Raw genomic sequence first — 24,251 nt, 5'->3', positions numbered from 1 at the left:
AACATAGTACATTTTGGCGTTGAAACTGGAGATTGTGACGCAACACATACGGCTTACTGTCTATAAGACTGCTGCGAAATCGCCGTTGGAAAATATATTAATCAATAAATACATGAATGAAAGCCGTAAACTTAGCATACTGTTACATGAAATTATCGAGAGAAGTAGCATTCGCAATCTCAACCCATTCCGGCATGGTACACTGTCAAAATCAATACAAACAGACGAACACCGAACTTTGAGTAAATAGATCGAGGAATAGGCTGATCGAATGATCAGCTGTTAGCCGACATCGAAAATGAAATAGCTATCGCATTTGACAGGGGATTGTAAGCAAATGGTTTGAAGGCCACAATTTCACAGTGAAATGCACATTGGCGAACATAAAATTATGTGAATATTTGAATGCAAACCGAGAATCTTAGTTAGCTGTTTCATGCGATCATCGAGATATACCATTGGAAATATCATCACCGATCTCGTTATGGAACGGAGACTAGATTAGCACAGACAGACACCGGCTTTTACGTGAGATCTAGGTATGGAACATCGTTAAAATCAATAGAGACCAATAACGGCTTTTGCGTAAATCTGTTAGCGATAAATGAAGAGTCAGCTCTCACTCGACTTTGGAAACGAAATTACCACCCACATAGTTCAATGGCAAACTTAAAACTTGTTACAGCGGTCGATACTAACATTAAGACTTACTGTGCCAAATGTCATGACCGATCGCGGTATGGAACATCGTCAAAATCAATGGAGACCAATACCGGCTTTTGAGTAAAATCTGTTTGCTGTACAATGTACATGATAGATCAGCACACACTGAACTTCGGAAACGAAATGACTACCCTTATCTTTAAGTAGCAAGCCTGAAACCTGGAGCAGTGCTAAATACTACCTTCACGACATATCATACCAAGTTTCAAGAATTATCACGGTGCGAAACACCGTCAAAATCGACATATACCAGCAAAGGTCGACTCAACGCATATCACGGTAACCGAGTTCAGATATAGATACGATTGTTACATCACACCTTAGGGGCGACCAGGCATAGTTGCCCCACTTGCTCGGCCATTTTACGAATAGGAGAGAGTAAATCACCGTTTCTTTATTGTGCGCGGCTTTGAGAGAATAGATAGTGAAAGCTTGTTATGAGCGCTACCGGGGCAAGCCCCGGCTAGGCATTCACAAAGCGAAAACACAGTAGAGAATTCGCTATGTATGGGCATGGGCATTTGTTAGCGAAAGCACAAGAAGAACGCGGGTTTCGCTGTGATCTCGGTATATATTGATTGCTGTGCGTCTATAAATGGTTAAATTGTTATTGAACAGAATTTTAGGTGGGGCAATGCCCCAGTTGCCCTATAGGACGAGCCGCCACTGTGGTAACCCTTAAGTAGCCTAAGCATGTTCCATAAATTCCACTCTAAATAAATGACATGGATCGACAGCAAACACCGTTGCTCAATCAACGCCACGACCATAACCGATAACGTACGATCCCTATACAATTGAATACTAAAGTCATATAGAAATGAACCCGAATATTTTCGGCTGACACTCGTCAGCAACTAGTAGAGCATTCAAAAGTACATCGTAGGCCTATATCAACAATCGCAGCGCGAGTGTCAGCCGAAAATATTCGGGTTCATTTCAATATGAATATACTATTCAATGGTATATTGAAGTTTTGTAGCTCCAAGAAGCTGATCCCCACACAGTCCAGAACAATTCAACGAAATCACTCCCGCCTCTCAATAACGCAGGCCCAAACACCGTCCAGCGCAGTAAACTACCAGATTGATTTTCCTACAAACATACTTCCTCTTGCATTACACGTAAAGATATCTCATAATCCGTGTAAAGGCAACGAACCGAATAATGTGGCTTACAAACTGTCATCTGCATAATAACAACACTTGAACAAAAGGAAATTTCCGAAGAATGTACCTAACCTTAGGTTACTAACAACTGTCATCTGCATTGGTGCAATACCTGCGTAAAACGCATTTTCCTAAGAATGCATATAACTCAACACCACAGCTGCAACATAGGCCTATATCAGGCGCAATTAACCTATTACGCAACCTAGCGAACCAGGACAACGGCCGTAACATGACGATGCCGCGAAGAGTTATCGCGAAAAGTAAGGCGAGATTATTTCTCCAACAGACCTTTGAAGGTATAGAACTGTAATGTGCAATTGAATAGAAATTATTGAAATAAACCGGAATATTTTCGGCCGACAGTCGAGGTCAACAGACGGCGATCATTCGAATTTTCACACTGTGAAGCCATATTTTATTCAATTCTTTACTAGCTGCTGCCGATTAGCCATGAAGATGAGTCAACTGAAAATATTGGGTTTATATCAATTGGAATATACTATTCAACTTCATTAACAGCATGTAAGGAACAAAAACGCACAGTTACCTACGTCAGAATGCAAATATATAACGTATATATATATAGAGATTTATGCGCGAACGAACATAAACAACAAAGCGGCTACATCTCAACACCGAATATCTGCGAAGAAAAAGAAGTAACAGAACGACACAACAAAGCATCAGCCCGGTGGTTTATCGGCAGTAGAGTCGTAGCTCCGTATCAGCTGCGACTGCGATATCACGCCGCTCTCTTCCTGCGAAAAGGCGAAGCCGTGATGCTTGGCGCCGTCGCCCGGGTCGTCTCGCGACGTACGCGGCATCTCGTGCGATTCAACGCTGGTCTGCGGGCTCCTGCCGACGAAGCTCAGCATGTTGCGAAGCAGGTGGGCCTTTTCCGAAAAGCTGAACGGAAACGGATGGTTTCGTCACGAGTCGCGCGGGGGAACGGGTTCAGGTAGGAAAGATCAGACTTGGTCAAAGAAGTCATTGGTATAGGTAGCGATTCCCAAGAATATAGAAGTATTCTCTGAAGCAAAGTGGTAGTACACTATAAGAAGACTTATCGGGTGTCTCAGATTGGTAGTTTTTGGACACACAAGGAATTAAAGCATAATTTCACCCGTGATAATGATGCAAACATATCCAAAACCACATTCTATTTTCCAATATCCAAAATAAGTAATTTCGCCTAACACATTGTCCCAGTAGCAGAGGAAGCAGTCTAGAAGCAAAGCCAGATGAGTGAACAGAGCGAGTAGACGGGGTCTAATTGAGTACTCCTGAAAAATCAGTTCTTCTCTACACTGATCACCTCTGGTATCAACAAGGCAAGTTTTCCAGATAGGAAAGAATGTCAGAGATGCAACGCAACATGAGGGGGAATGCGGCACAAAAGTATTCTGTTCTGGCTATGCTCACATTATACAAGATCATCAGCAAAAAACAAAAACTGCAATAGGCTGTATATATTCTAGCATAAAAAAACGCTATTTGATCGTCATTGCTAATTTATTCATCTTACAATACAACGTTGGGAGACCCCATAATTTGAAATCAAGGAAAAGCCGGAATTTCGACGGCGATAAAATAACTGGTTGATACACGGCGAAATCGTAAACAATTGCAATACGGAGATGACGAAATTGCACACCAATAACCGAACCGGTCGCTATAAAAATTCAACGAAAACTCCAGCTAAACACTAACAACAATCACGAACGATGATAAAATTATGTAACACAATGTGAGAGTGTACGACACTGTACGTACCAGCAATAACTCAAGAGCAAGTATAGCATCTAAAAAGTTGATAAACTTCTACATAGTATAGAGCAGCGGTTCCCAAACTGGGGTCCGCGGGACAATTTTTCAGGGCCGAGAAGCAAATTAACACAATCTAGAAATTTTTTGAATTTCGGATTCCTAGAATGTAAAAATTTCCAGAAGACAGATTGTCTGAACTAAACACGAACGTGCCCCAAAATTATTTCGTTACTCAACATAAGGTATTTTGGTGCATTTTCATTTATTAGAAAATAAATTTTAGTCGCGCTTCAAATTATTTAAATTGAAATTCACTACATTTCTTGCCCTCCATATTGATATGTCGAGGCCCCTAAACAACTGGCCCCAAATAGTCAAGTCTTTGATATCTGTGCCTCGCGCTGTGCAAATGCGATCAGCGGAGGGAAATAATGCTGTGTTGATAAGGATCCGTATATTTTTTTTGGTCTGGAATGTGCGAGGGATACCAATATCTTTCGAGTAGCGACAAATCCAACAATCATTACCTTCACAAAAAAACACCATGCTTCAACAAACCTACGAACCGCCTGAATCCAAAAAGCTTAAAAATTGTGAAGTCTTAACTGCGAGACATAGACAGCAGGGCTGTTCAAAAATAACTTTTTTCCCGGATTCCAGCCATTCACTGATTAAATTGTCAGGTTACCATAAAAAACGCTGCACACCAAATTTGGTTCGATTCTAACAAGTATAGGACTCCGCAGATCCAATTAAAATTTTTAATTTATTATGGAAAATTGAAAAAAAAATTTCCAAATTTTTCTGCCAACCTCATGAAATTGTTGGGCTGTCTTCAAAGACGCTGCAAAACAAATTTGAGTCAATTCCGACCAGTAGAAGCGGAGTTATGTGAGTTTTTCGATCATAATCCTCAGATTATCCTTGATCGGTGGATAATCCGCGATTTATCAACGAAAAACTCACATAACTCCGCTTCTACTGCTGTATAAATATTTGCCCTAAAATTTAGAGCACATTCGTTTTACCAATAAATCTGATCGAGATGATCGATAATATCGACGGAATTGAATGCTAAACTCTAAATACACAATAATTGCCCACTGATTTTTCTAAACTAGTTGGTCGCTATTTCGGCGCGTTCGTGAATGGGATGTATCAAGGGCAGTGACAAAATAAGCCATAAAGATAAGTAAGGTTGAAGGCTTCGTCACCTAGAGGTTAGGTTGATCACCAGATGGGGGTCAAGGACTAGCGTTTTTGAGGGTTGTATGTGAATTTGATTCCGTTGAATGTGAGCAACGATATTAGGCTTACGTTGTCAAAAACGCAACCAAACATAGCCAAGCTGGCCGCATAAAATCAGCTACAACCATTACATGTACACTAGGGTTGTCAGCATTGTTTTAGGCAACCTAACAATTTAATCAGCGAATCCCCGGGTCCGGAAAAAAAGTTATTTTAGAACAACCCCAATGTAAACCATAAAATCCAAGGTGTTGTTTTGTGTTGTAAGGTACCCCGAGTCAATTAAAAATATTGCCGAGGGACCATTTCGTGTATTTTCTCGAAAAGTTTGGGAACCACTGTTACAGACATACAAAAGCAAGAGACGGTGATTAACATTGATAAACACAAAATGACGAATAATACCGGCACTGATATAGAGCCACACAATACAACTAATCAAGAAAATAAAGTGCAATGATATCCGTCCCACCAGCTGGCAAGGTCAACTGGAAGAGTGATAGAACAAATTTCAAATGATCGTCAATGCAAACTCGACGGCTAAGCACAGGGGATAGAGTAACGCAAGTCCGAGTTGGGGTCTGATCACTTCGCATATTTGAACCGGTATTGCAAAGATAACTTCCCTGTCCCATCTACTCTATAATCAATCAATTTTCGGCCACTTGAAAACTAAATAAGAAAAGAATTCAGATTTAACAAAAAAGATTTCATGCAAGATGCCACCCAACCATTATACTACGGTACACCACCGATAATTTCTAAATTCTTACAGGTAGATCAGTGGTTTTTAACTGCGGTTCTTGGGAACTCAAGAGTTTCCTGAGTCAGTCTTACGAGTGCCGCTGGAGGTTAATACACACACTCAACTCACTATGAGTAGCCTCGCATTACAAACACTGGACTTTGAAACGGAATAGCAATAATTATTATTCATTATCCTGTTTTCATTTTGTGTTAAAATCACATTTTAATGGCTTTGTTCTTTTATACCTTTTCCCGATGCACAGATCATTTTGTGCACCCGTATTCTGTATATTCTATAGGACATTTCGTGGCCGATTTTTGTTTTTTTGTGACTCACTTAAAATTTGGTGTTCCCCGAAGGTTCGCAGATCAGCGCAAGGGTTACCAAGGCTACTAAAGGTTAAGAACCACTGAGCTAGATAAATAACACGATATCAGCCTGGCAGAAGGCATCGCAAATTTGAGGCAATCCAAACTCGATCAGGGCATGCCATACTACGGATTGTCCCGCGGTAATACCTTCACCTGTTTAACAGTCGTAATTTCCAAATATTCACAACAGCCACCTTCAAAACACAGGCAAATGACGGCTACGACACGACACAGAAAACACAGTAATTACCTATATCGGGCTTGGTCCAGGATATTCCCCCGGTTAGATCCGGCTTGCCGCTCAAGCTCTTGAACTTCCTCGACGATAGACTTCTTCACCGTGCGACGTAGACTAGACACGGAAAGTTAGGATTAATAACCAGCAGAAATTCGCCGGAAACAAAACACGCACACTTTCCACAGCAGGTCCCTTGACAGAACGACGCACGGAATGAGGAAGAGCCCCATCCAGAAGATGGCCGACCTGAACACCATGTCGGCCTGGCCCAGCATTTCGCTCGCGATGGGAATGGCAGGCCATATGTGCGAGTAGATCCCGAAGAAGGCGAACCACGAAACTATACTGCCCCAGACGGCAAGATGCGTAAACTGAAAGCAAAGGAGAAAGTAACGCCTTGTCACACAGGCATTTCAAATTTGCAGACTATATATTTGTTCATCTCATAGCTGCCGGAAATCTACACAGTCGTGCAATTGGCTACAAAGAGATACACGTTTGAGCTTTGTCATTGACACCGTTACAAAGTTATAAAGAGTGGTAGTCAACTTGAAGGTTAATACCCAACTCAGATCGAATCAGGCCCCACGCTAACTGCGATACACTCATCAAAGTTTCATTAACACTTACCAACGTCCAAGTGCTCGACTCCAAGCCCGCCTTTAAGCAGACAGTAACGACGACGTACTGAGAGAAAAATAATCGAGATTAGCGCGATCCACTATCGATGGCGCCGCGGCCGTACTCACAGTGTACACAAAATTTCCCTGGAATAAATAGCCTCCGACCCAGCCTTCGATGAACGAAATGTCTGATAAATAAAGTAAGATTTCAAACTCCAAATGCTGGTGAAGGTATCAATTCGTCTAAAGATCCGAAAAGTACTAAGCAGTGTTGAAAAGTAGATTTCGTCAAGGTGTAGCATACATTTAGTGATATCATTGCTTTTGAAATTACTTGATGTATCTTTGCGACAACGCAAAATGATTGACGACTACACTAAAAGAATAATTTTCGAACATTAATTCGCTACCACAATACAAATAAATAAACAAAAAAAATACCCCCATTTCGCCCAATTAATTTTACTCAAAGTGACACAAGCCAATCCCTCAACTACTTCCTACCTTTTTTCAAAAGATTAAGTGTAAATTGTGGATTTGAGTCGAAAACTGTCAAGTTGATAAACAAAACTACTTGAGCAAGTGGTGCTACTTCGCAAAACTTATTCGAGTACCCCGAAGTATGTCTTTACAGATCATGTCTGTTTATGTTTTGTAATAAGGCTTCTATTTGCTGCTTCACTCTTGCATAACATCAATATTACAAAGATTAAATTCTGATACCTTGAATAGGTAATTAGTACCATCAACACATCTATTATCGGCAAGAATCTACGCTAAACTACTAACCTTGCATGACCATGAGGCTGGCGAAAAAATACAGCATCAGCGAATGCACGACGGAATTGGCGAACATTTTCCAAAACACGCGCGCGTTATACTTCACCGCCTTTTGCGAGATTGAATACAGCATGGGATACTTCATCATGTTTTCGCTGCTGCAGGTGCGTTCGAAAATACCCAGGCTGAACGGAGGCAAGGCTGTGAAGATCTGAACGAATGAAAATGAGTTAACGTCATCTTCGTGGCTTCGAAAGTCGATTTTCTTTCAGACCAATGTAACTCACCACGTTGTAGAGAGCGATGGTCCATCGTTCGAAAAGGATCTGCCCCGAGAAGCCGTTCAAAAACGCAAACCAGAACTTGAATAAAACGTCGTAAATTAGACGGGTCGTGGTAAATGAAAATGCTCTACTTCCATAACGAAATTACTACCCTACTGAGTGAATGCCAACCTTGAAACTTGTCACAGTGCTAGACATCACAATTAACTGAGACCGTGCCAAACCCATGACCGATTACGTTATGAAACATCGTTAAAATCAATACAGACGAACATCAGCTTCCCGTCAATTTGTCATGCGGTATACAGCGGATCAGCTAATGCTCAAATTCGGAAACAAAATTACTACCTCGATTGCCAAGCGACAACCATGAAACTGTGCAGTTGTGACATACCATACCAAGTTTTGAGACTCATCTCGGCAGAAACCCACAACAGTCGACTCAATGTTTGGGAAGTACGGAGTTCAGATACAAATATCATTGATCAAAACGCGATCGCTGAAATGACGCTACAATGAGGTGACCATTACGAAAAATTCAGCAGAGCGTCAGAATAGATTTTTAGTCGGAAATTGGGAACAAATTGAAAAGAGTCAACATCACTCACCTCGATTAAATACAGGCATATGTTTTTATAGAAGGAAAAAAGAATGCACTTGGCGAGGCGGTTATAATTCCACGCTCCGTGCACGAGAAGTAACTTCCTCAAAAAGCGGAACTGCAACGCAAGAAAAAAAAAACTTGTATAACTTTCCCGAATAATCTACCCCCTCCACCCCAATACCTGTGCGATTGAATAATCGGACGAGTTGGCGGCCTGCAAGCCTTCTTGCCCGCTGATTCCGACCCCGACGTGGGCGGCCTGGATCATGCTGACATCGTTTGCGCCGTCGCCAATGGCAAGAGTGATGGCTCCGCATCTCTTTTTGACCTGGTTGAACGATAAATGGATAATCGCACCCAAAATACTTTCGGGGCATCGTCTATGCGAGAAAATTTGACACGCAGAGCAAGTCGGCGTTCTATCATAGTGGCCAGTAACCTCTGGTCTGCGAGAGTTCATTACCAGTTCGTGAAAAGTTATATACTTTGCAACTCGAGTGATGGTTCAGAATTATAGTGGTCAACAACACCGATCGAAATTAAAGAAAAATTCAAGTTCATATCTTGGAAAACATGCGTTCCCAAATTCCAGAACTACATCACAAAACTGAAAAAGCAGCATTTTTAGCGGACCAATTCAAGGTGCTTGAGAAATACAAACAGATCACCCACCAGTTCAACAACTTCCGCTTTCTGCATCGGCGAGACACGGCAGCAAATAACCGCTCTGCAAGACATCGCCAAATCCAAGAATTCGCTTTGCAGGTTGCAGGAGAGCGCGTGCTTCAACGTGCTGCCGGTTACGATAAGGCCGATGTTGTTGTCTTTCTTCATTCGGTCGACGCCGATCTTACCGGTTTCTTCTCGAATTTTAGATCTCACGTCCTGACGATAGAAAGCATTTGGTCCGGTTGCGCAGGCGCAAAATGCCGCCTACTATATTAATTTTTTTGGCGTCGCCTACACATGCTGAACTACTCAACTGAATATAGCTATGATCACAGACATTTACAACAGTGCGTCAGTGACTATTTTACCTCTTGGGCACCTACAGACTAAAGAAACAATCAACTTTTACTCTACCTGAATTATGGCATTGATTGCTGAATAAAAAAAATTTAATTCAGCATTTTCACAAGGATATTTGACCAACTATGTGTGACAAAAGGTAGAAAAACGGGACCGCGCAACCGTTTGTTGGGCACAATAGCTCTAGTTTGACGGATAAACAGCATCAAATTAATGAGCGCACAGCTATATACCCACGTCGAGACATGTTTCGTTCAAAACCACGAGCACCATGTCGTCCACCAGCAATTTACACGAGTATCCGATATTGATGGCGGTCTCCTGCTTGTCCCCGGTCAGCACCCAGATCTTGATCTCGGCCCTGGACAGCATCGAAATGGTCTCCGGGACGCCGTCCTGCAGCCGGTCCTCGATGGCTGACGCACCGAGCAGGTGAAGGTTTCTTTCTATCTTTTCGTACGCCGACTCCAACCGCTGGTCTCGGTCCTCGATAGCCACGCTGGCCTTGTAACAGACCTCCTTCCATTCCTGGAGAAAAGTAAATCGTTACAGATTTCCGGCAGTATGCAAAAGAAGACATTGACGTAGACTAAACAGTCACAAGATTCCCAGTCACAAGTCAATTTAACTTTTATAGTTTAGACTCGAGCGAAGTGGAGTCATTTTCAATTCGCCACCGAGTCAAGTCCGAGTCCAAGTCGGGGAGAAGCGAGTGGAGTCCGTGTCTACTGTTCGGTATCGAGTTTGGTTAAACTCATTTATATTAAATTTTTGGGTGGAATTGAAGGCCTCAAATTCATTTATTTATTTAATTTCTCATTTATTCCCACTATAAACTTATTTCCCACTATAAACTAGAAACCAGTCACGATTTTCTGATGACTCGACTCATTTTCTCAAAATACGGAAATGACTCGACTCGAGTCAATCTGTGTATTGACTCGACTTGGACTCGAGTCATTGCACATGACTCGAACCAAGTCATATGACTCGAGACTCAGACGGCCGAGACCGACATTTCATGGTAATTTCAAAGAATAGTAACGTTACCTATTAGCCCTACCCTATTAGCACTTCGTCTATTGGTGCTAGTACTTGGAAATGCGACCAGAAACTGCTGAAAGTGAGGAAAATTAGTATCTTATAATGCAAATCATTTGATATCACCAAACAGAGTTATAAAAGTGGGTTTAACAAGATTTTCACTGGAAACTGAGCAGTCAACAGAATGACTTGGACTCGAGTCATAATACTATGACTCGGACTCGAACCTCTGCACGATGACTCGGACTTGACTCGGTGAGAATTGAAAATGACTCGACTTGACTCGAGTCAAAACTATAAAAGTGAGATTGACTTGTGACTCGGAGCCTATGTGACTTGGTTACAACCCTGCTAGAAACTTAATTCAGTCATCGCTCCTGATATAAAAGACTTGAATAGGTGATATGGATGGAATTTGTCGAGTCACGCGCAATGACTCGAGTACAAGTCGAGTCAATACACAAATTGACTCGAGTTAAGTCAGTAAAAAAATTGCGACTCGAGTCATGACAACCCTGGTTGCTACTCACAGAGAAGTAGAAGTGACGATTCACGAGACATATCAAAACCACTATAAGTGGAAGTGCAAAGAAGAGGCCGGAGACGTACTCAAGCAGTTTTAACAAGTTGATTAGGTCGAGAGTTCATATACTTTTTGCAGTCAATAGGTGTCGGCTTCTTTAGGAACTGCGTGATACATCTTCTCGACTAATACAAAATGACTAATGACAGTGTACAAGGTAAAATTTTCAAAGAAATACATCCAGTTATCCCGATTCAGAGTCTTTTTCACAGGGTTCTAATGACAAAACTACTATCTAATTTTCAAAATCCACGTTACAAAAAGTAGATACATTCACCTAAAAATTTTTCAAGCAGAACCGGGAGTAGGCTAAAAACAACCATAACATCTCTGTGACCAAAATCCTTTATCAATTTGACATATTTCTGATCAGCGATCAAACACTATAGACACGTTGAAAAACTCACCTTGTAAAATTCTTCGGATATGTCCGCGTACGCAAAGCAGAGCGTGCGCAGCCCTTCACACGCATACTCCTCTAGGTGACGGGTAGTAGTATCTATAATTCATGAAACAATGTAGATTCACACATTCCCGATCAATTACACCAAAGATGCTGCTTTACAAGGGTAATAAAAGATTGAGCATTGATCAGGACCCGATCCTCTGCTAACTAGACGGTGTCAAGTCAATACAGTCAAATTCGACACGAGACCAGATTTATCTGTAGGTAGCTTGTTTGAGCAAAATGCCGAGCTCTGGCTCCTGTTCTTTGTCACACAAGACCAGGGACATGTAATGCCATTAATGAACACAGTATCAGCCCATCAATGTCGAGGCGTTTGTTGTCATTGTCAACATTGTCAACCGAATGAATGAATTTTGAGCTCTGAAAGTGAGTCAAATGCACAAAGGCATAATTGACCTGCCTAATTTCAAGTCAAAACCAGCCTTTGCTTTCAAGCTTCAAATTCAGAATTCAACATTCAATTCAAATCAAAATCTCGAATCTACCACAAAATCACAATGACAAGTTTGAAAGGGCTTAAAATTAGGCTTTTAATGACAAATACAAGTTCATACTCAGTGTAATACAGCAACGATGAGCCATCGCCGAATAAAAAGCAATCTCAGCCGCACATCAATCGAGCCGTACCTGAATGGGCCGAGTCGGGAGACAGCCTCTCGAATATCACATTATCCGCCCCCTTGCACAAAAGTCGTATCGCGCCATTCGGGCATCGCACCACCACCGACATTCTTTTCCGCGAACTCGTAAATTCCAGAACGTTCAGCACCCCGTAAGTCTGCGGGGTTCCGTCCTACGAATACGGCAATGAGGTGAGAGAATTTACAGACGAGAAAAGGAGTGAAAGTCTTACCGCGTCGATCGTTACCGTTTGAGGCGTACGCTCGGTGAAAATGTAACCCAGTTTCTGGGCGGCGCAGACCAACGCGTGTTCGTCTGGCGACGATGATTGATATCTAATGAAGGAAATGAAAACATTTCATACAATTTCTCTGCATATACTTCATCGATTGGACAATAATTGACTGAAAATCTCTATAATGATAACATGTTCACTGTAACTGACATTGCGAGAGGTAGGTTCTTGTTGGATTGGACAGTGTTGGAATAAAGAACTATCCAGTTAATCAATCCCAGCTAATGTACAGAAAAAAGAATCTTTACAATTAGTTTAGTTTGCTTATGTTGTTACCTTAAGCATTGATATTATTATACAGCATACTTCAGAGTTTGTTGCTGCATTTGTCACAATCTAAATTTCATGGTCCGTAATTATGATTGTTACGTCAAACTTTGCTCCATATTGGACTCACTTCTGAATTTATTTGAATATATTTAGCGTGCCGAGAACTCTTAATAAAGAGGCACCCAAAATGTATCCTTGCAATCGATGTTGCGATGAAAGTAAACACTGCCCATTAACAATGATTAAATACGGTAGCTAGTTTTCTGAAATACCCGCCAAAAATCAAAACGCCGGTAGACATAACACATATATTGCAAGATGGTTTGTGATTTGAAACAAATTTCCAATGTCGGGATACAAACTGCGCCACATTTTGTGTTCATTTGAATTCGTTACATTCTTTCTATTGTGTGCAGATAACTTTGATATGACGATATGCTTAAAAGATTTAGTCACGAAAGCACTCTTCAATACTGGGCCACAAATCTGGTATCTACAGACGAAATGAAATAAGCTTCACCGAAAAACGCACAGATTTCCACTGAATCGAAATATGGATATGATACAATGGCAGACGTACAACTTTCATAAAACTCTGTACAATCCAATGTCTCGATTAGGAGCGAAGTATCACCAAACACACCTGACACCGACCCGAGGCGTGTCGGGCCTTCGATCTCTTTCGGGTACAACGGTATGACAAACAGACATCAAAGTGAGAAATTCTCTGATATCTTCTGAACCATTCTGAAAAATAATATTGGATTAGAGAAGAAGTAGTAAAACAACCCAGAAAACATTCGACATTACCTTCCCGCTACGCATTATGTCCAATAAATTAGGATCGCTGAACGATAGATCTCCTTCATCGTCTCTTCTGTATCAATGAAAAAAATTGAGCAGTTCATGAGTGGGTTCATAGCACTAGCTCGGTATTTATGGTCCATATTTAAACGCAGAATCACACATAAAATAGTCTGACAACGTTTAGTTGATCTATTTATGCCATGTTATTGTTAAATAACATTTTTACTCTTTTCAACACATAGTAGTCAATCCCGATATTTCACATTACGAACTCATGGTCGCAGACAAAGAAAATCTGAATTGATAGATTAGATAATTATGACAGTGTGCTCTAGCTAGCCCAACCCAATGGTCCTTAACCTGTGAACAGAGTTGAAATATAGCAATAGCAAATTTTGATATTCACAACAATTGTAGGCATTATAGAAAAAATTGTGTTATATCAGTTAGATCAGTATTGATTCAATATTTATTATAGGGATAGGATAGGGCTCTAATCCAAATATTCAAGTGACTTCAACTTGCAGTAAACAAAAGTATGACGGACAAAAGCAGGCACACGAGTAGATCTGGTAACCATCTACTCATCTAATAAGATGACAGCTTCTTTCACAATGCATACAGACGAGCACGTACACACATGACTTGTACAATGATATGATAACATGCATCGTCCACACTTTTTTTTAAATTGACTCGATCATGAAATTTTTGCAACGTACACTCGCAGGGTATGGAAATGAATTACGAATGACCAACGTTTCACACTGCGAAAATTAATGATTTAGTACAATTGATTCAGAAAGCAGATTGATGAATAATTTAATGTTCTCACATCATCATCAAACGAGATTTATAAGAAAAATTACGATGGATTGGGGATATCATCTTATGATCCAATCATAATATTACCAATTATTGAGAAGATTTGATTTCAAATCAAGCTAGACCACAATTTCAAGGATTGCCCAGAAGATAAGATGTTGTTGTTGAAATCACAAATCATCAACCATCCAGATGAACCCATCAAGTTAATGAAATATCATGTTAAATTGCATACAAGATAATCATTAACACTGGTTGGGTATCCTATCAAGTCAAGTGCCGCAGACTAGTTGTAACAGTTTGAGAAATGGGACTGCTCAATTTCCTGACAGAGAATTGCTGTTTACTACATGTGTTTTTATGTTTATGGTCAACAATAAATCGCATTTATGTGCGCATGTCCAAATATTTATTGTCACGCATGCAAACTTGGAAACCCTTAGTCATTATAACTTGTGTATAGATATGTGTCAACACAACTGAAAAGTTATCAAAGTTACTGCTACAATCCACGCTACATGTCAAGTCTACCATTAACAACAAGATGATGGGTTAGTTGATTTATTTGGCGTACAACCACATTCAGCAGGACATATGCAGTGAACTAGCACTAGAGAAACATGCAGCCCACAGGGATCTCTAAAACGTATTCAACCAACAGCACAATGAGCACATGCTAGATTCAAGAAACCATCCGATTTATAGCTATTACTATTAGCATAAATTTCACTTTTCATTTTACATCAGATTAACATGAGGCATATAGGAAATTATCGCCGCATTGAAGTAGTAATATTGAACTATAGACGCTGAAGTTGAAATTGAAAGAAATGCAGAAGTTTGCGAGTGGTGTCTGGTAGCATGAAAAAAGTGAACCAAACCACGGCGCGTTATGATATTAAATTAATGATACCATCATTGAGCGGTAATCATTACTACATATCATACAAATCTGTGAAGACCGGGGCTCACGGTTCAGTCACAGCCAATGGCGGGACACATTCTGCGATTTGTCAAAGAAGGATTCTCTATTTCGATTGAAACGAGTCGGGAGTAAGAGTAAATGCAAATTCTCTCTAACGCTCAGTGACCTTCATAAGATTTCAAAATTCAGTAAAAATTTATAAAGTATCCACCCTTGTAAAAGAGTCACAAAACATCAAAAAACTAAAATTCCAGAGCACATACACTCCCGACCCTTGTGCCAAACCATGTTAGATACAGCGTGACGAACCCCATCTACCGAGTAAATTCCAACACGATTGCGTTGCATGTACTCGCGCTTCAGACTTCACAAGTACAATTAACAAGAGCACACACGTTTTCACATCTCTAGAGAATTACATCCAAGAAACAGCGCATGCGCGACGGAAACTTACTCCAACTCTTCGTCCGAGTCGTACACATCATCAACGCAAGTACCTCGCGTCGCGGGGTCGCGGCTGGAGATGAAGGTGTTTTGAAACAAATGCGACACCAACACAAAAAGTATCGTAACAAAAACGCTGTGTCGAGAAAACGCAAAGGATATATCACACGTCAAGTAATTACCCGTATTTGACTCCGGCTATAGAGCACTTCCGAAAAATCATCACGTTCCTTGTCAGCGTACCGGTTTTGTCAGAAAAGATATACTTGATTTGCCCCAATTCTTCGTTCAAATTCGAAGTCCTGGCCATGGCGGGCGTGTCCGATTCAGGATCGTACATCTCGATATCCTACGACAGATTACACTAGTCATCGAACACAGAATAACACACACACACGCCGTGCCACTTACACAGTTGATGAAGATGGCCTGAACGAATTTCACCACCTCCAACGTCACCAGAAGTGAAATAGGTACGAGATTGTTGTATAGAATAATGAAAGTCAACAGTTCAAAGAAAAAATGTCTCGCCTCTGACCCTGAAAGTGGTTAAAATTCTTTAGATTTGCAGGAATTGCTGCCCAAAATTCCACGACTTACCGCCGCTGTTTGGCAGGTACCAAGCGCTTTTAAGAGACGTATTTTTGTATACTTCGCTTCCAATTGCAGATATGAGAGAGATAACGATAAGTATGATTAGTAAAAACCAAATCTGAAAAAAATGATCATAAACAATCACACAGACGACACAGAAAAAATTACAAATCAAAATGATACGATCATAAATTTGATCAAATCAGGAAATTGAATCTGTTCATATCATCATCAAAGAGCTTTGCGAAAGCAGTGTACTTTTTTACAATTATAACATACTGACTTAACCACAATGGTAGTCGAATATTGGCTATTATACACCACAATTCATTCTCTAAATACATGGCAGTTCTTGAGATTGAAAAATGTGATTTCAAGATATTCAACTATTTGGAACGAACCGTTATCACGATGAAGACCGCATTTGCTAAAATGACACCACTCCAGAAAAGGAGTAATTGCGTATTGCCTATCATATATCGAATGCTCTTGAGAAAATTATCAAGATCGATTCACCACAATGATCTTTCAATGATCTTTCAAGGACACTTGGCAATAAAAACTGAACTATGCATAGCGTCATGGTCTAACAATGACATCATTAACTTGAAATGCTACTGGCATTCTAAAACAACGCTCCCACCTGCATATTTGTAGTACGGTCCACGTTGGACATTTTGAGTGGGGCGCGGTTTGCGTTCATCATCAGCTTGCTTTCGTGCCCGGTATAGACCACGATTCCGAATACCCATTGTGTGTTCCGCAGCATGGCACCGCGCAGTAGAATTTGATCGCTACCCACCGGGATAGCCCTACAATGTAATGGTGTTGATAAAAATTATGACCACTCCTGATAACATCGGTACATTGGTCTGACGCAAATGTTGATTCAGAGACTTGATGATATTTCAATGAAACAGAATAAGAATATGGAGTTCGTTTTGATGAGTTCGGATATTCCAGAAATTGCAAAAGAAGCAACGCAGATATAAAACTTCAAGTGGTTACAGCTATTATGGCCTTGAATTGGCTCTTGGAGGTATGGAACTTCACACACAATTACTCATATTGAAATAAAAACATATATATATATTTTCAGCTGACACTCATCAGTGTATAATCGTCACCCACTAGTAACGAGTTCGAAAGAACTTTGTAAATTAACAGCTATATCACCAAATATGATGTCACTGATTGTAATCATCATTCGTTCATCATTATAATCATGATCAATGCGAGCTAGTTTCTGTTGCAGTCAAATCCGTGGAAAGTTGCATTCATTTGTCACAAGAGTTGCACTACAAAGTTTCATTTATGGACAAGATCCTTGAAATTATTGGGTTATGACTGTTATGAGACACTAGAACCGATCCATATCCGAGGCACTGTAGCAAAACTGAGTGTTGTCGACTTCAGCAAAATGAACAGCCTAAAAAAATCGACCTGCGAAAATACAATTTTCGGCGATCTAGCCTGAATGTATGTCTAACCAGAAAGGACCTCAAATTTGACCAACAGTGGAATAATTCAGCGATCTACTTACATATGGTGCCAAATATTTCCAGTAAAAAGTTGGTCGTATGAAAAATAGAAAAAGTTGCAAATATTTGCATGAAAAATAGGAAAAAGTTGAAAAAAGTTTCATGAAAAATATAAAAAATGGAGAAAAGTTGCAAAATAAGAATCCTCCAAACAGCTTAAAACGCCATACCACATAACTGAGTATTTAGGCAGCTGCCGGAAGCTGTAAAAAAAGTTGCCAAAACTTGCCCTAATATTCATTCAAATTTTTTACGCAATTCAATATGCAATCGTATATTATATTCTTATTTCACATAAATCAACCGAGAAAGACCCGTGAAAAATGCCAAAGATCCAAACCAACCTCTCACTTCCGATAGCGATATTGCCCTTGAATTCATACAGATGACGATTAGGTACGTCACATTCAATTGTGCCTTTGAAATCCTCCAATTGAGCTACCGACTGTAGGTTGGCAGTTTCGACAAGACCCTGGAAAAATTCCGAATGAATACTGTTATCGCTCCGCACCATGTCAGGGAACGCAAATCATGAATCAGGATCTTAATCCAAATTGCATCCATGTTTGATTGAAAGTAACATGACTAAAGAATCAAAATAAATCACCATAGTTCATCCACAGGATTTCCATTAGTCAATCAAAGATTACTTGAGACCGTAAATTAGCCTTGTGCAATGAATCAATGCACACATTACAGTAAAACAGATTTGAGGACAAAAACATTTCCCAAATTAATGCCTGAAAGCAATTCAAAAACAAAATTTAGTAACGGTTGTTGATAGAATGTTGCAACCCTTACCGGAGACTTTTGAATTGACTGGAAAATAAAGGTTATAATATACTCGTCACAATACAACGATAGAGCAGAAGGGCGGCTTGATCGAGATACCTTGTTGGCATAGACTTACCATTCAAGCGACGACACAATGAAAGACAGGACATGGTATGGCCACATGTAATATGCACACGGATATTAAAAAATCAATAACCATATTCTACGAGTGAAATTCACAACTGACAACTGCCCATTGATCACATAGAGTAATGAAAATTTTAAAGTGTTGCCTCGACAATACAGTAGCTGGCAGTTAAATAACACAAATCACGAATATTACAAAGGCATTAAACTAGTCGGAAAGTGTCCTGCTCATGTCATAATTTCTTTGATACTACAGCAGTATACAGATGACTAATGCTGCTACACGGAAAACACATAGCCTACTATAAAGCAAGTATATTACAGCAGGCCAGCAGACCTGGCTTTGTAATCGTTTATGAGATTGAAACATATGTTGTTATGAAATTACAATGGCAAGCCGGAGGAATACATATCATGAGTTTCCGGGTGAGGATGAACAATGTTATAGCGACACGTCAAGTAATTTTCAAAACTTCGACTTGAATATTAACCGATATTCTCATACTATCTCAATTGACGCCAAGAATTGGGAAACACCTAAAGGACAAGTTCCATGTGACTAATTACCGATCGTGCCATGACTAAAGAATATAAAAGATAGCTGTCCATTACAAGATATCAAAGATAAACCGCAAGAATATTAATGACGAATATAAAATGAGAGAATGAATTATTATTTATGGGTAATAGGTAGAAAACATAAATCTGAAAGGATGCAGTATAGTGTAAGAGCGATTTAGATGGGATTGAACAGATTAACGGTGAAAATCCGAAATAAATTGGACCACATCAGTGTTTTGAAAACCTCTGCACACATCTTCACGATTTGTAGGATCAGAGAACACCAATAACTGCGGCGGAAGAGAGAGAACCAGACAGTACAATTCATTATGCTATAATCACTACTCATATATCGAAATCGAATTATGGAGCAAAGGGTGCTGACTTATACAACACCAGAGTTCGTAAAAGTAGTCATAGTCACAGCGGAAGTAATGTCGTAAATTTCTACTACAGTAAAAGTAGAAATTCAACCAAGCAAAACAGTAAGAACTCTTGGCCTAGTTTTGCCCAAATAACTGTTAATTGTTCAAGTACAGTAGACGTCTAAAATCATAACCACTTGAGTGTAAGTAAGCAGCATCCTACTTCTGTGCTCGCAAAAAGTAGAATATTCATTGCTGACTACCTCAGTTGACACACTATTCCAATATTTCAATGCAGTGGCGCAAATGAAGTCAACTTCAACATTACCTGCCGGATCTTCAGATTGGTTTCCCCGTCCAAATTCGAGGTCTCGACGTAGCACATCGCTTGAGGCTCGCTTGACGACACCAGGATGAGATCGGCGGGGAAAAATTGTCCGTTGATAACTTTGACGATATCCCCCACCACCACCTAAACGAAAAACAACCTATTCACAGACCCATCGACACAGGCGTGCGACCTCCAACTTACCTTTGTCCATTTAATAGCTCTCCAGTTCCCATCGCGGAAAATTAAAACCTTGCGGTTATTGACGGCATCGTCAGCCCGATGCCTTTTCTGTTTAATGCAAAGCTTAATAAATCACGTACGGATGCAAACATGCGCAGGCAGCAAACTCACATAATCTTCGACTATTTCTTTTATAGCAGCAACCAGTAAAATAAAAATAAGCGGAACAATCGTCGTGTATTTTCCTGTCGGCGATACCCCAGGAATTTGCTGTAATATACATCCACCAAATTATTTTTTTGTGCTATTTGACGCTGCATTAACAAAAACAAGGGGGCATACTGCCTGAATGTGTAATGCACTTCATTGAAATTAGTAACTGAAATTTTCAGGAGATTCAATCATATCGCTTGCTAAGCAGCAAGGACATTACCAGCTCTCAACACAAAGGAAATGAGTTACTCAAAGCTTATTCTGGTCGGATATGGCCGTCTGTGGATGAATCATTCAACAACCAGCCACATGCCGCAAGGATAGAATAATGCCGAATGATACCAGACGCACCCAGCAAATACTAATGGAAGCAATACCAAATTGGTGTGCAAATCTTCAATTGCGATGTATTCTTAACGATAATTGTTATTTCAATAATAGAAAGTAAGTGTAATGCCAAGAGTGATCGGGACTACGGCAACTATTGCGGATAGAATGCCTATAATAGCCTATCGATTCTAATCCTAATGTAATGATTGTCCCTGTCCCCCGCTAAAAGAATAATCAAACGAACGTTGGCCTATGGATATCTGATCTGATACTAGTCAATGAACTTGAACAGCAAAGTGAATGATTACATGTACCAAATGCAAATTTCAGAATTGACGAGCTCAAATTATTTCAAGTACTTGACTAAATGCGCTTCCGATCCATGTTCTCTAATGAACTGCCAATTTATCATCTATCATACAAGTGTTCTAATTCCATCTAAATCGCTTGACATCAGATGATTCAAAATCTTACCTGAAGAATAACGATCATTAAAAAGAATATATTCGCAGCACGCCGGAACTGTTCAAACAGGAAGCGAGGAAGGAATGTGATAAAATTGTATTTCCCGGTGCTAAAAACAGGCGAATGTGTCGGGGTTTGGGATGTCACAGTTGTTAGGCAAAAATGTTCTTGACTCTAACATAGGGTGTGAATTTCATTAAAGTTGCAATGTCTGCTGTATTGAGAACCAGGAACTGAAATTGTCTGCGGTGTCTTGAAAGCAAACCATGCATTGCTTACATCTTACATCAAAAGTATAACGAGATTCGTACATTCATTACCTGATTTCATTACCACAGAATTTCTTTTCTTGATACTCGCTGTTTATGTGTATGGTTCTCCGAACTGGTGAATTATGTCCATCTGCCTCTGTTTCTCCTATTAACAAGTTTATCACGTTACAAAATAAGCAATCACAGAAGTTCAAGATAATTTTGAGACCTCACATTTCCTATACATGGAAAATCTTTAAAAGCATGTCTCTGGGTGGCAAAAAAGGTTAATTCTCTGCGAAGGGATGACATAATAAAACAAGCAGCAGGACAAAATAAAATACAGTCAAGTGAAAGAAAACACGATTCCACTCTGGTTAAACTATTGTTGCAACAGTACACGTAAACATCGGACAGTGCATTATTTGGGTATGATTGTCTATGATAGTGGGCTATCGGCACAGTAGGCTACACATAGACCAGGTCTCTCAAACATGCTCGCGGGCCAATTTCCTAGCATGGACGAAGACACATCATTAATAATGGCCGTATTTAATGAGCCAACTTTGCGGCTTGAGATGCCACACCCATACGCAGTCACACACTGTGATAACATGCCTTACTGGGTTACTACCTTGTGGCATATCACATAACAATAGCGCAGAAGTATTACCATTCATGAGATTTGACTAAATATAAAAGGCATAGGCTATATACATCATGCCCGCAACCAATGGATCATTTCATGAAGGTTGCAGGTCTAATATTCTCCAAGCTAGCTGCAATCAACTTCCCTGGTCTGATGTCTGATGGCATGCCACAACTACAGGTAGGATATTTTACAATGTTACAAAGGTTCCGTTGATATCAAAGCATTTGAGAAATATCTCTTACTCCCAGTTTCGGGTAGCCTATACTGCCGACAAGTAGGCTAATGATCATGTCATGTCAAAGTTAAATATCACTAGCGTTTGATCTACCTGCGACCGTTCAAAGACATATCGACATGAAGAATGCTGACATTAATCGGTTTTGTGTCATCATAATAGGAACATAGAATTTTTGCCAAACGATGTAAAGGTGGCTCGCCAATAACCGCTTAATCAACTTCATAATCATACTGAACAACACTGGACGATTCCATAGAACTTGTTCCCAATGAAAAGCCTCATACCGCCCCCTATAGAATCTCGGTTCATTTTTTCAAATAAATCCCGCATGATGAGAGCTTTTCTGCATAGAATAATCAAGTATTTCAACAGAAAGTTCTGCGTGACGTTGCCTCCAATTCCACTCTGGCATACAGCATGCACAATGTCTACGTATAGCCTGCATCGGCATTATACTATGCTGCCCAAATGGTGGGATGATACTCGTGAATCCAGACAAAGCAACTGAGAGCTGATAAACAACAAGGAGATGAATGAGAGTGTATAGGAAATGATGAATAAACTTATAAGAAATAAGTCATATTTTCAATCCATCAATTAACTATACTACTGTTTACAAGCGATTAGGGTCCTTGCGAGATTACAATCGCGATTTACAGGCATCAATAACAGGAAATATTCTAGAATCAAATTAGTGATACTTCAAGGGTATTTTGAAAACTGCACACGCACATAAAAACGAACACACCAAATCTGTTAGAGTTTAGTGTAATTGTTGATGATATGAAAGTATGTTGGACATAAACTCAAACTATACCATATTCAATCTGAGAATAAATATTTTGATCTAAAATTAACTCAAAATCAGAAAGTCTGAGGTTACTAAAGCTATATATACATGTTACAGTGTCTTGCATTCGGCAGTACCGGTACCGAATTTGATAGATGGAGCCGCCTGCCCCTGTTGGTGTCATCGGAAGATGTCTCAAGTCTCCTTGTTATACATCGTGAATGAAGAATCACGATGCCGATACTATCCTAGAGTGGAATTGGTGGCAACGTCACGCGCAACTTTCCGTTCAATTACGTAATTATTCTATGCAAGAAACTCTTCTGTAACACACAACTTACTGCCAAACCATCAAAACAACCACTGTTTGCAATCTGGGCTAAGCTATGCGACAGTCGTACTGTACCGGCGATGAAAATATGAAATAAATGTCACTCACTTCTGCCTAGAAGACGGTTCACCAGTGTACGCAGACGTTCCATTATGATTGCAGGTAAACTAAAATCCTTCTCAAATCCATGCAGCCACCTTCCTTTATTGCCAAACCTTGGCAAGTCAAAGCCAACCCCCACTTCGATTTCCGCTAGAATACTACATTCTCCGCAAACAATCTTACGAGTTACGATATATTTCGAAAATGGGTGGCGCCAAAGAGACTACTTTGAAAAACTGAAAGATACAAATTCTCAACTCAACAAATAGATAGATCATAGTCGTTTACAGCCGAACATAAGTAATTAAGTATAGTATTCTATACTATTTCTATAATATATATACGTTCGTATAATCTCTCCGAACGATAATTCCAATGATGTTGCCGGTGAACGGATTCGATCCTATGCTTTTTTCCTCAGTTCTGCCACAATATGTTTTGATGAACTGACATGCCGTCCTCCACCTTCTGAACATGTGCCTCGATACTCAGGAGTTCGAAGCTGACACAAGTACG

The 24,251-nt window shown here is 40.1% G+C and overlaps 1 protein-coding gene across 6 annotated transcripts; it reads right to left on the bottom strand.

Moving 5' to 3' along the window:
• Positions 1 to 2,356: 2,356 nt before the first annotated feature.
• LOC145457372 (phospholipid-transporting ATPase IB-like) lies at positions 2,357 to 23,901 on the bottom strand. Of its 6 annotated transcripts, XM_080335575.1 has the most exons (30): positions 23,742 to 23,901; positions 21,692 to 21,788; positions 21,381 to 21,480; positions 20,535 to 20,633; positions 20,385 to 20,471; positions 20,181 to 20,324; positions 18,807 to 18,824; positions 18,350 to 18,477; positions 17,108 to 17,276; positions 16,471 to 16,582; positions 16,282 to 16,409; positions 16,053 to 16,219; positions 15,881 to 15,943; positions 13,680 to 13,746; positions 13,513 to 13,616; positions 12,537 to 12,639; positions 12,311 to 12,476; positions 11,622 to 11,713; positions 9,825 to 10,115; positions 9,231 to 9,443; positions 8,740 to 8,886; positions 8,563 to 8,673; positions 7,958 to 8,032; positions 7,680 to 7,881; positions 7,017 to 7,078; positions 6,898 to 6,954; positions 6,442 to 6,638; positions 6,280 to 6,381; positions 6,183 to 6,223; positions 2,579 to 2,801 (listed from the first exon to the last, which is right to left on the bottom strand). In XM_080335575.1, exons 1-29 carry the CDS (start codon positions 23,782 to 23,784, stop codon positions 6,211 to 6,213), a joined length of 3,357 nt encoding a protein of 1,118 aa, XP_080191701.1. In that variant the 5' UTR covers positions 23,785 to 23,901; the 3' UTR covers positions 2,579 to 2,801; positions 6,183 to 6,210. The 6 variants fall into 6 exon arrangements, with proteins under 6 accessions (XP_080191697.1, XP_080191699.1, XP_080191698.1 ...); XM_080335571.1 differs by lacking the exon at positions 6,183 to 6,223 and having other exon boundaries at positions 2,357 to 2,801; XM_080335574.1 differs by lacking the exons at positions 2,579 to 2,801; positions 6,183 to 6,223 and adding an exon at positions 3,389 to 5,582.
• Positions 23,902 to 24,251: the final 350 nt, after the last annotated feature.

The sequence above is a fragment of the Botryllus schlosseri genome, chromosome 15, assembly GCF_051294905.1.
Source record: "Botryllus schlosseri isolate E-star chromosome 15, Bs_hap1, whole genome shotgun sequence".
In the NCBI taxonomy this organism is placed as follows: domain Eukaryota; kingdom Metazoa; phylum Chordata; class Ascidiacea; order Stolidobranchia; family Styelidae; genus Botryllus; species Botryllus schlosseri.
The sequence above is the reverse complement of the archived record's forward strand: the minus strand, read 5'-3'. Positions and strand labels throughout refer to the sequence as shown.

What these genes read in the sequence shown, in the direction of transcription:
- LOC145457372 (XM_080335571.1), bottom strand. Translation starts at nt 23,784, where the DNA reads ATGGAACGTCTGCGTACACTGGTGAACCGTCTTCTAGGCAGAA. An exon ending in AGGCCATCTTCATCAACTGT is followed by an intron (nt 16,220 to 16,281) that starts GTAAGTGGCACG and finishes AATCTGTCGTAG; the next exon opens with GATATCGAGATGTACGATCC. An exon ending in TCCCGACTCGGCCCATTCAG is followed by an intron (nt 11,714 to 12,310) that starts GTACGGCTCGAT and finishes CATGAATTATAG; the next exon opens with ATACTACTACCCGTCACCTA.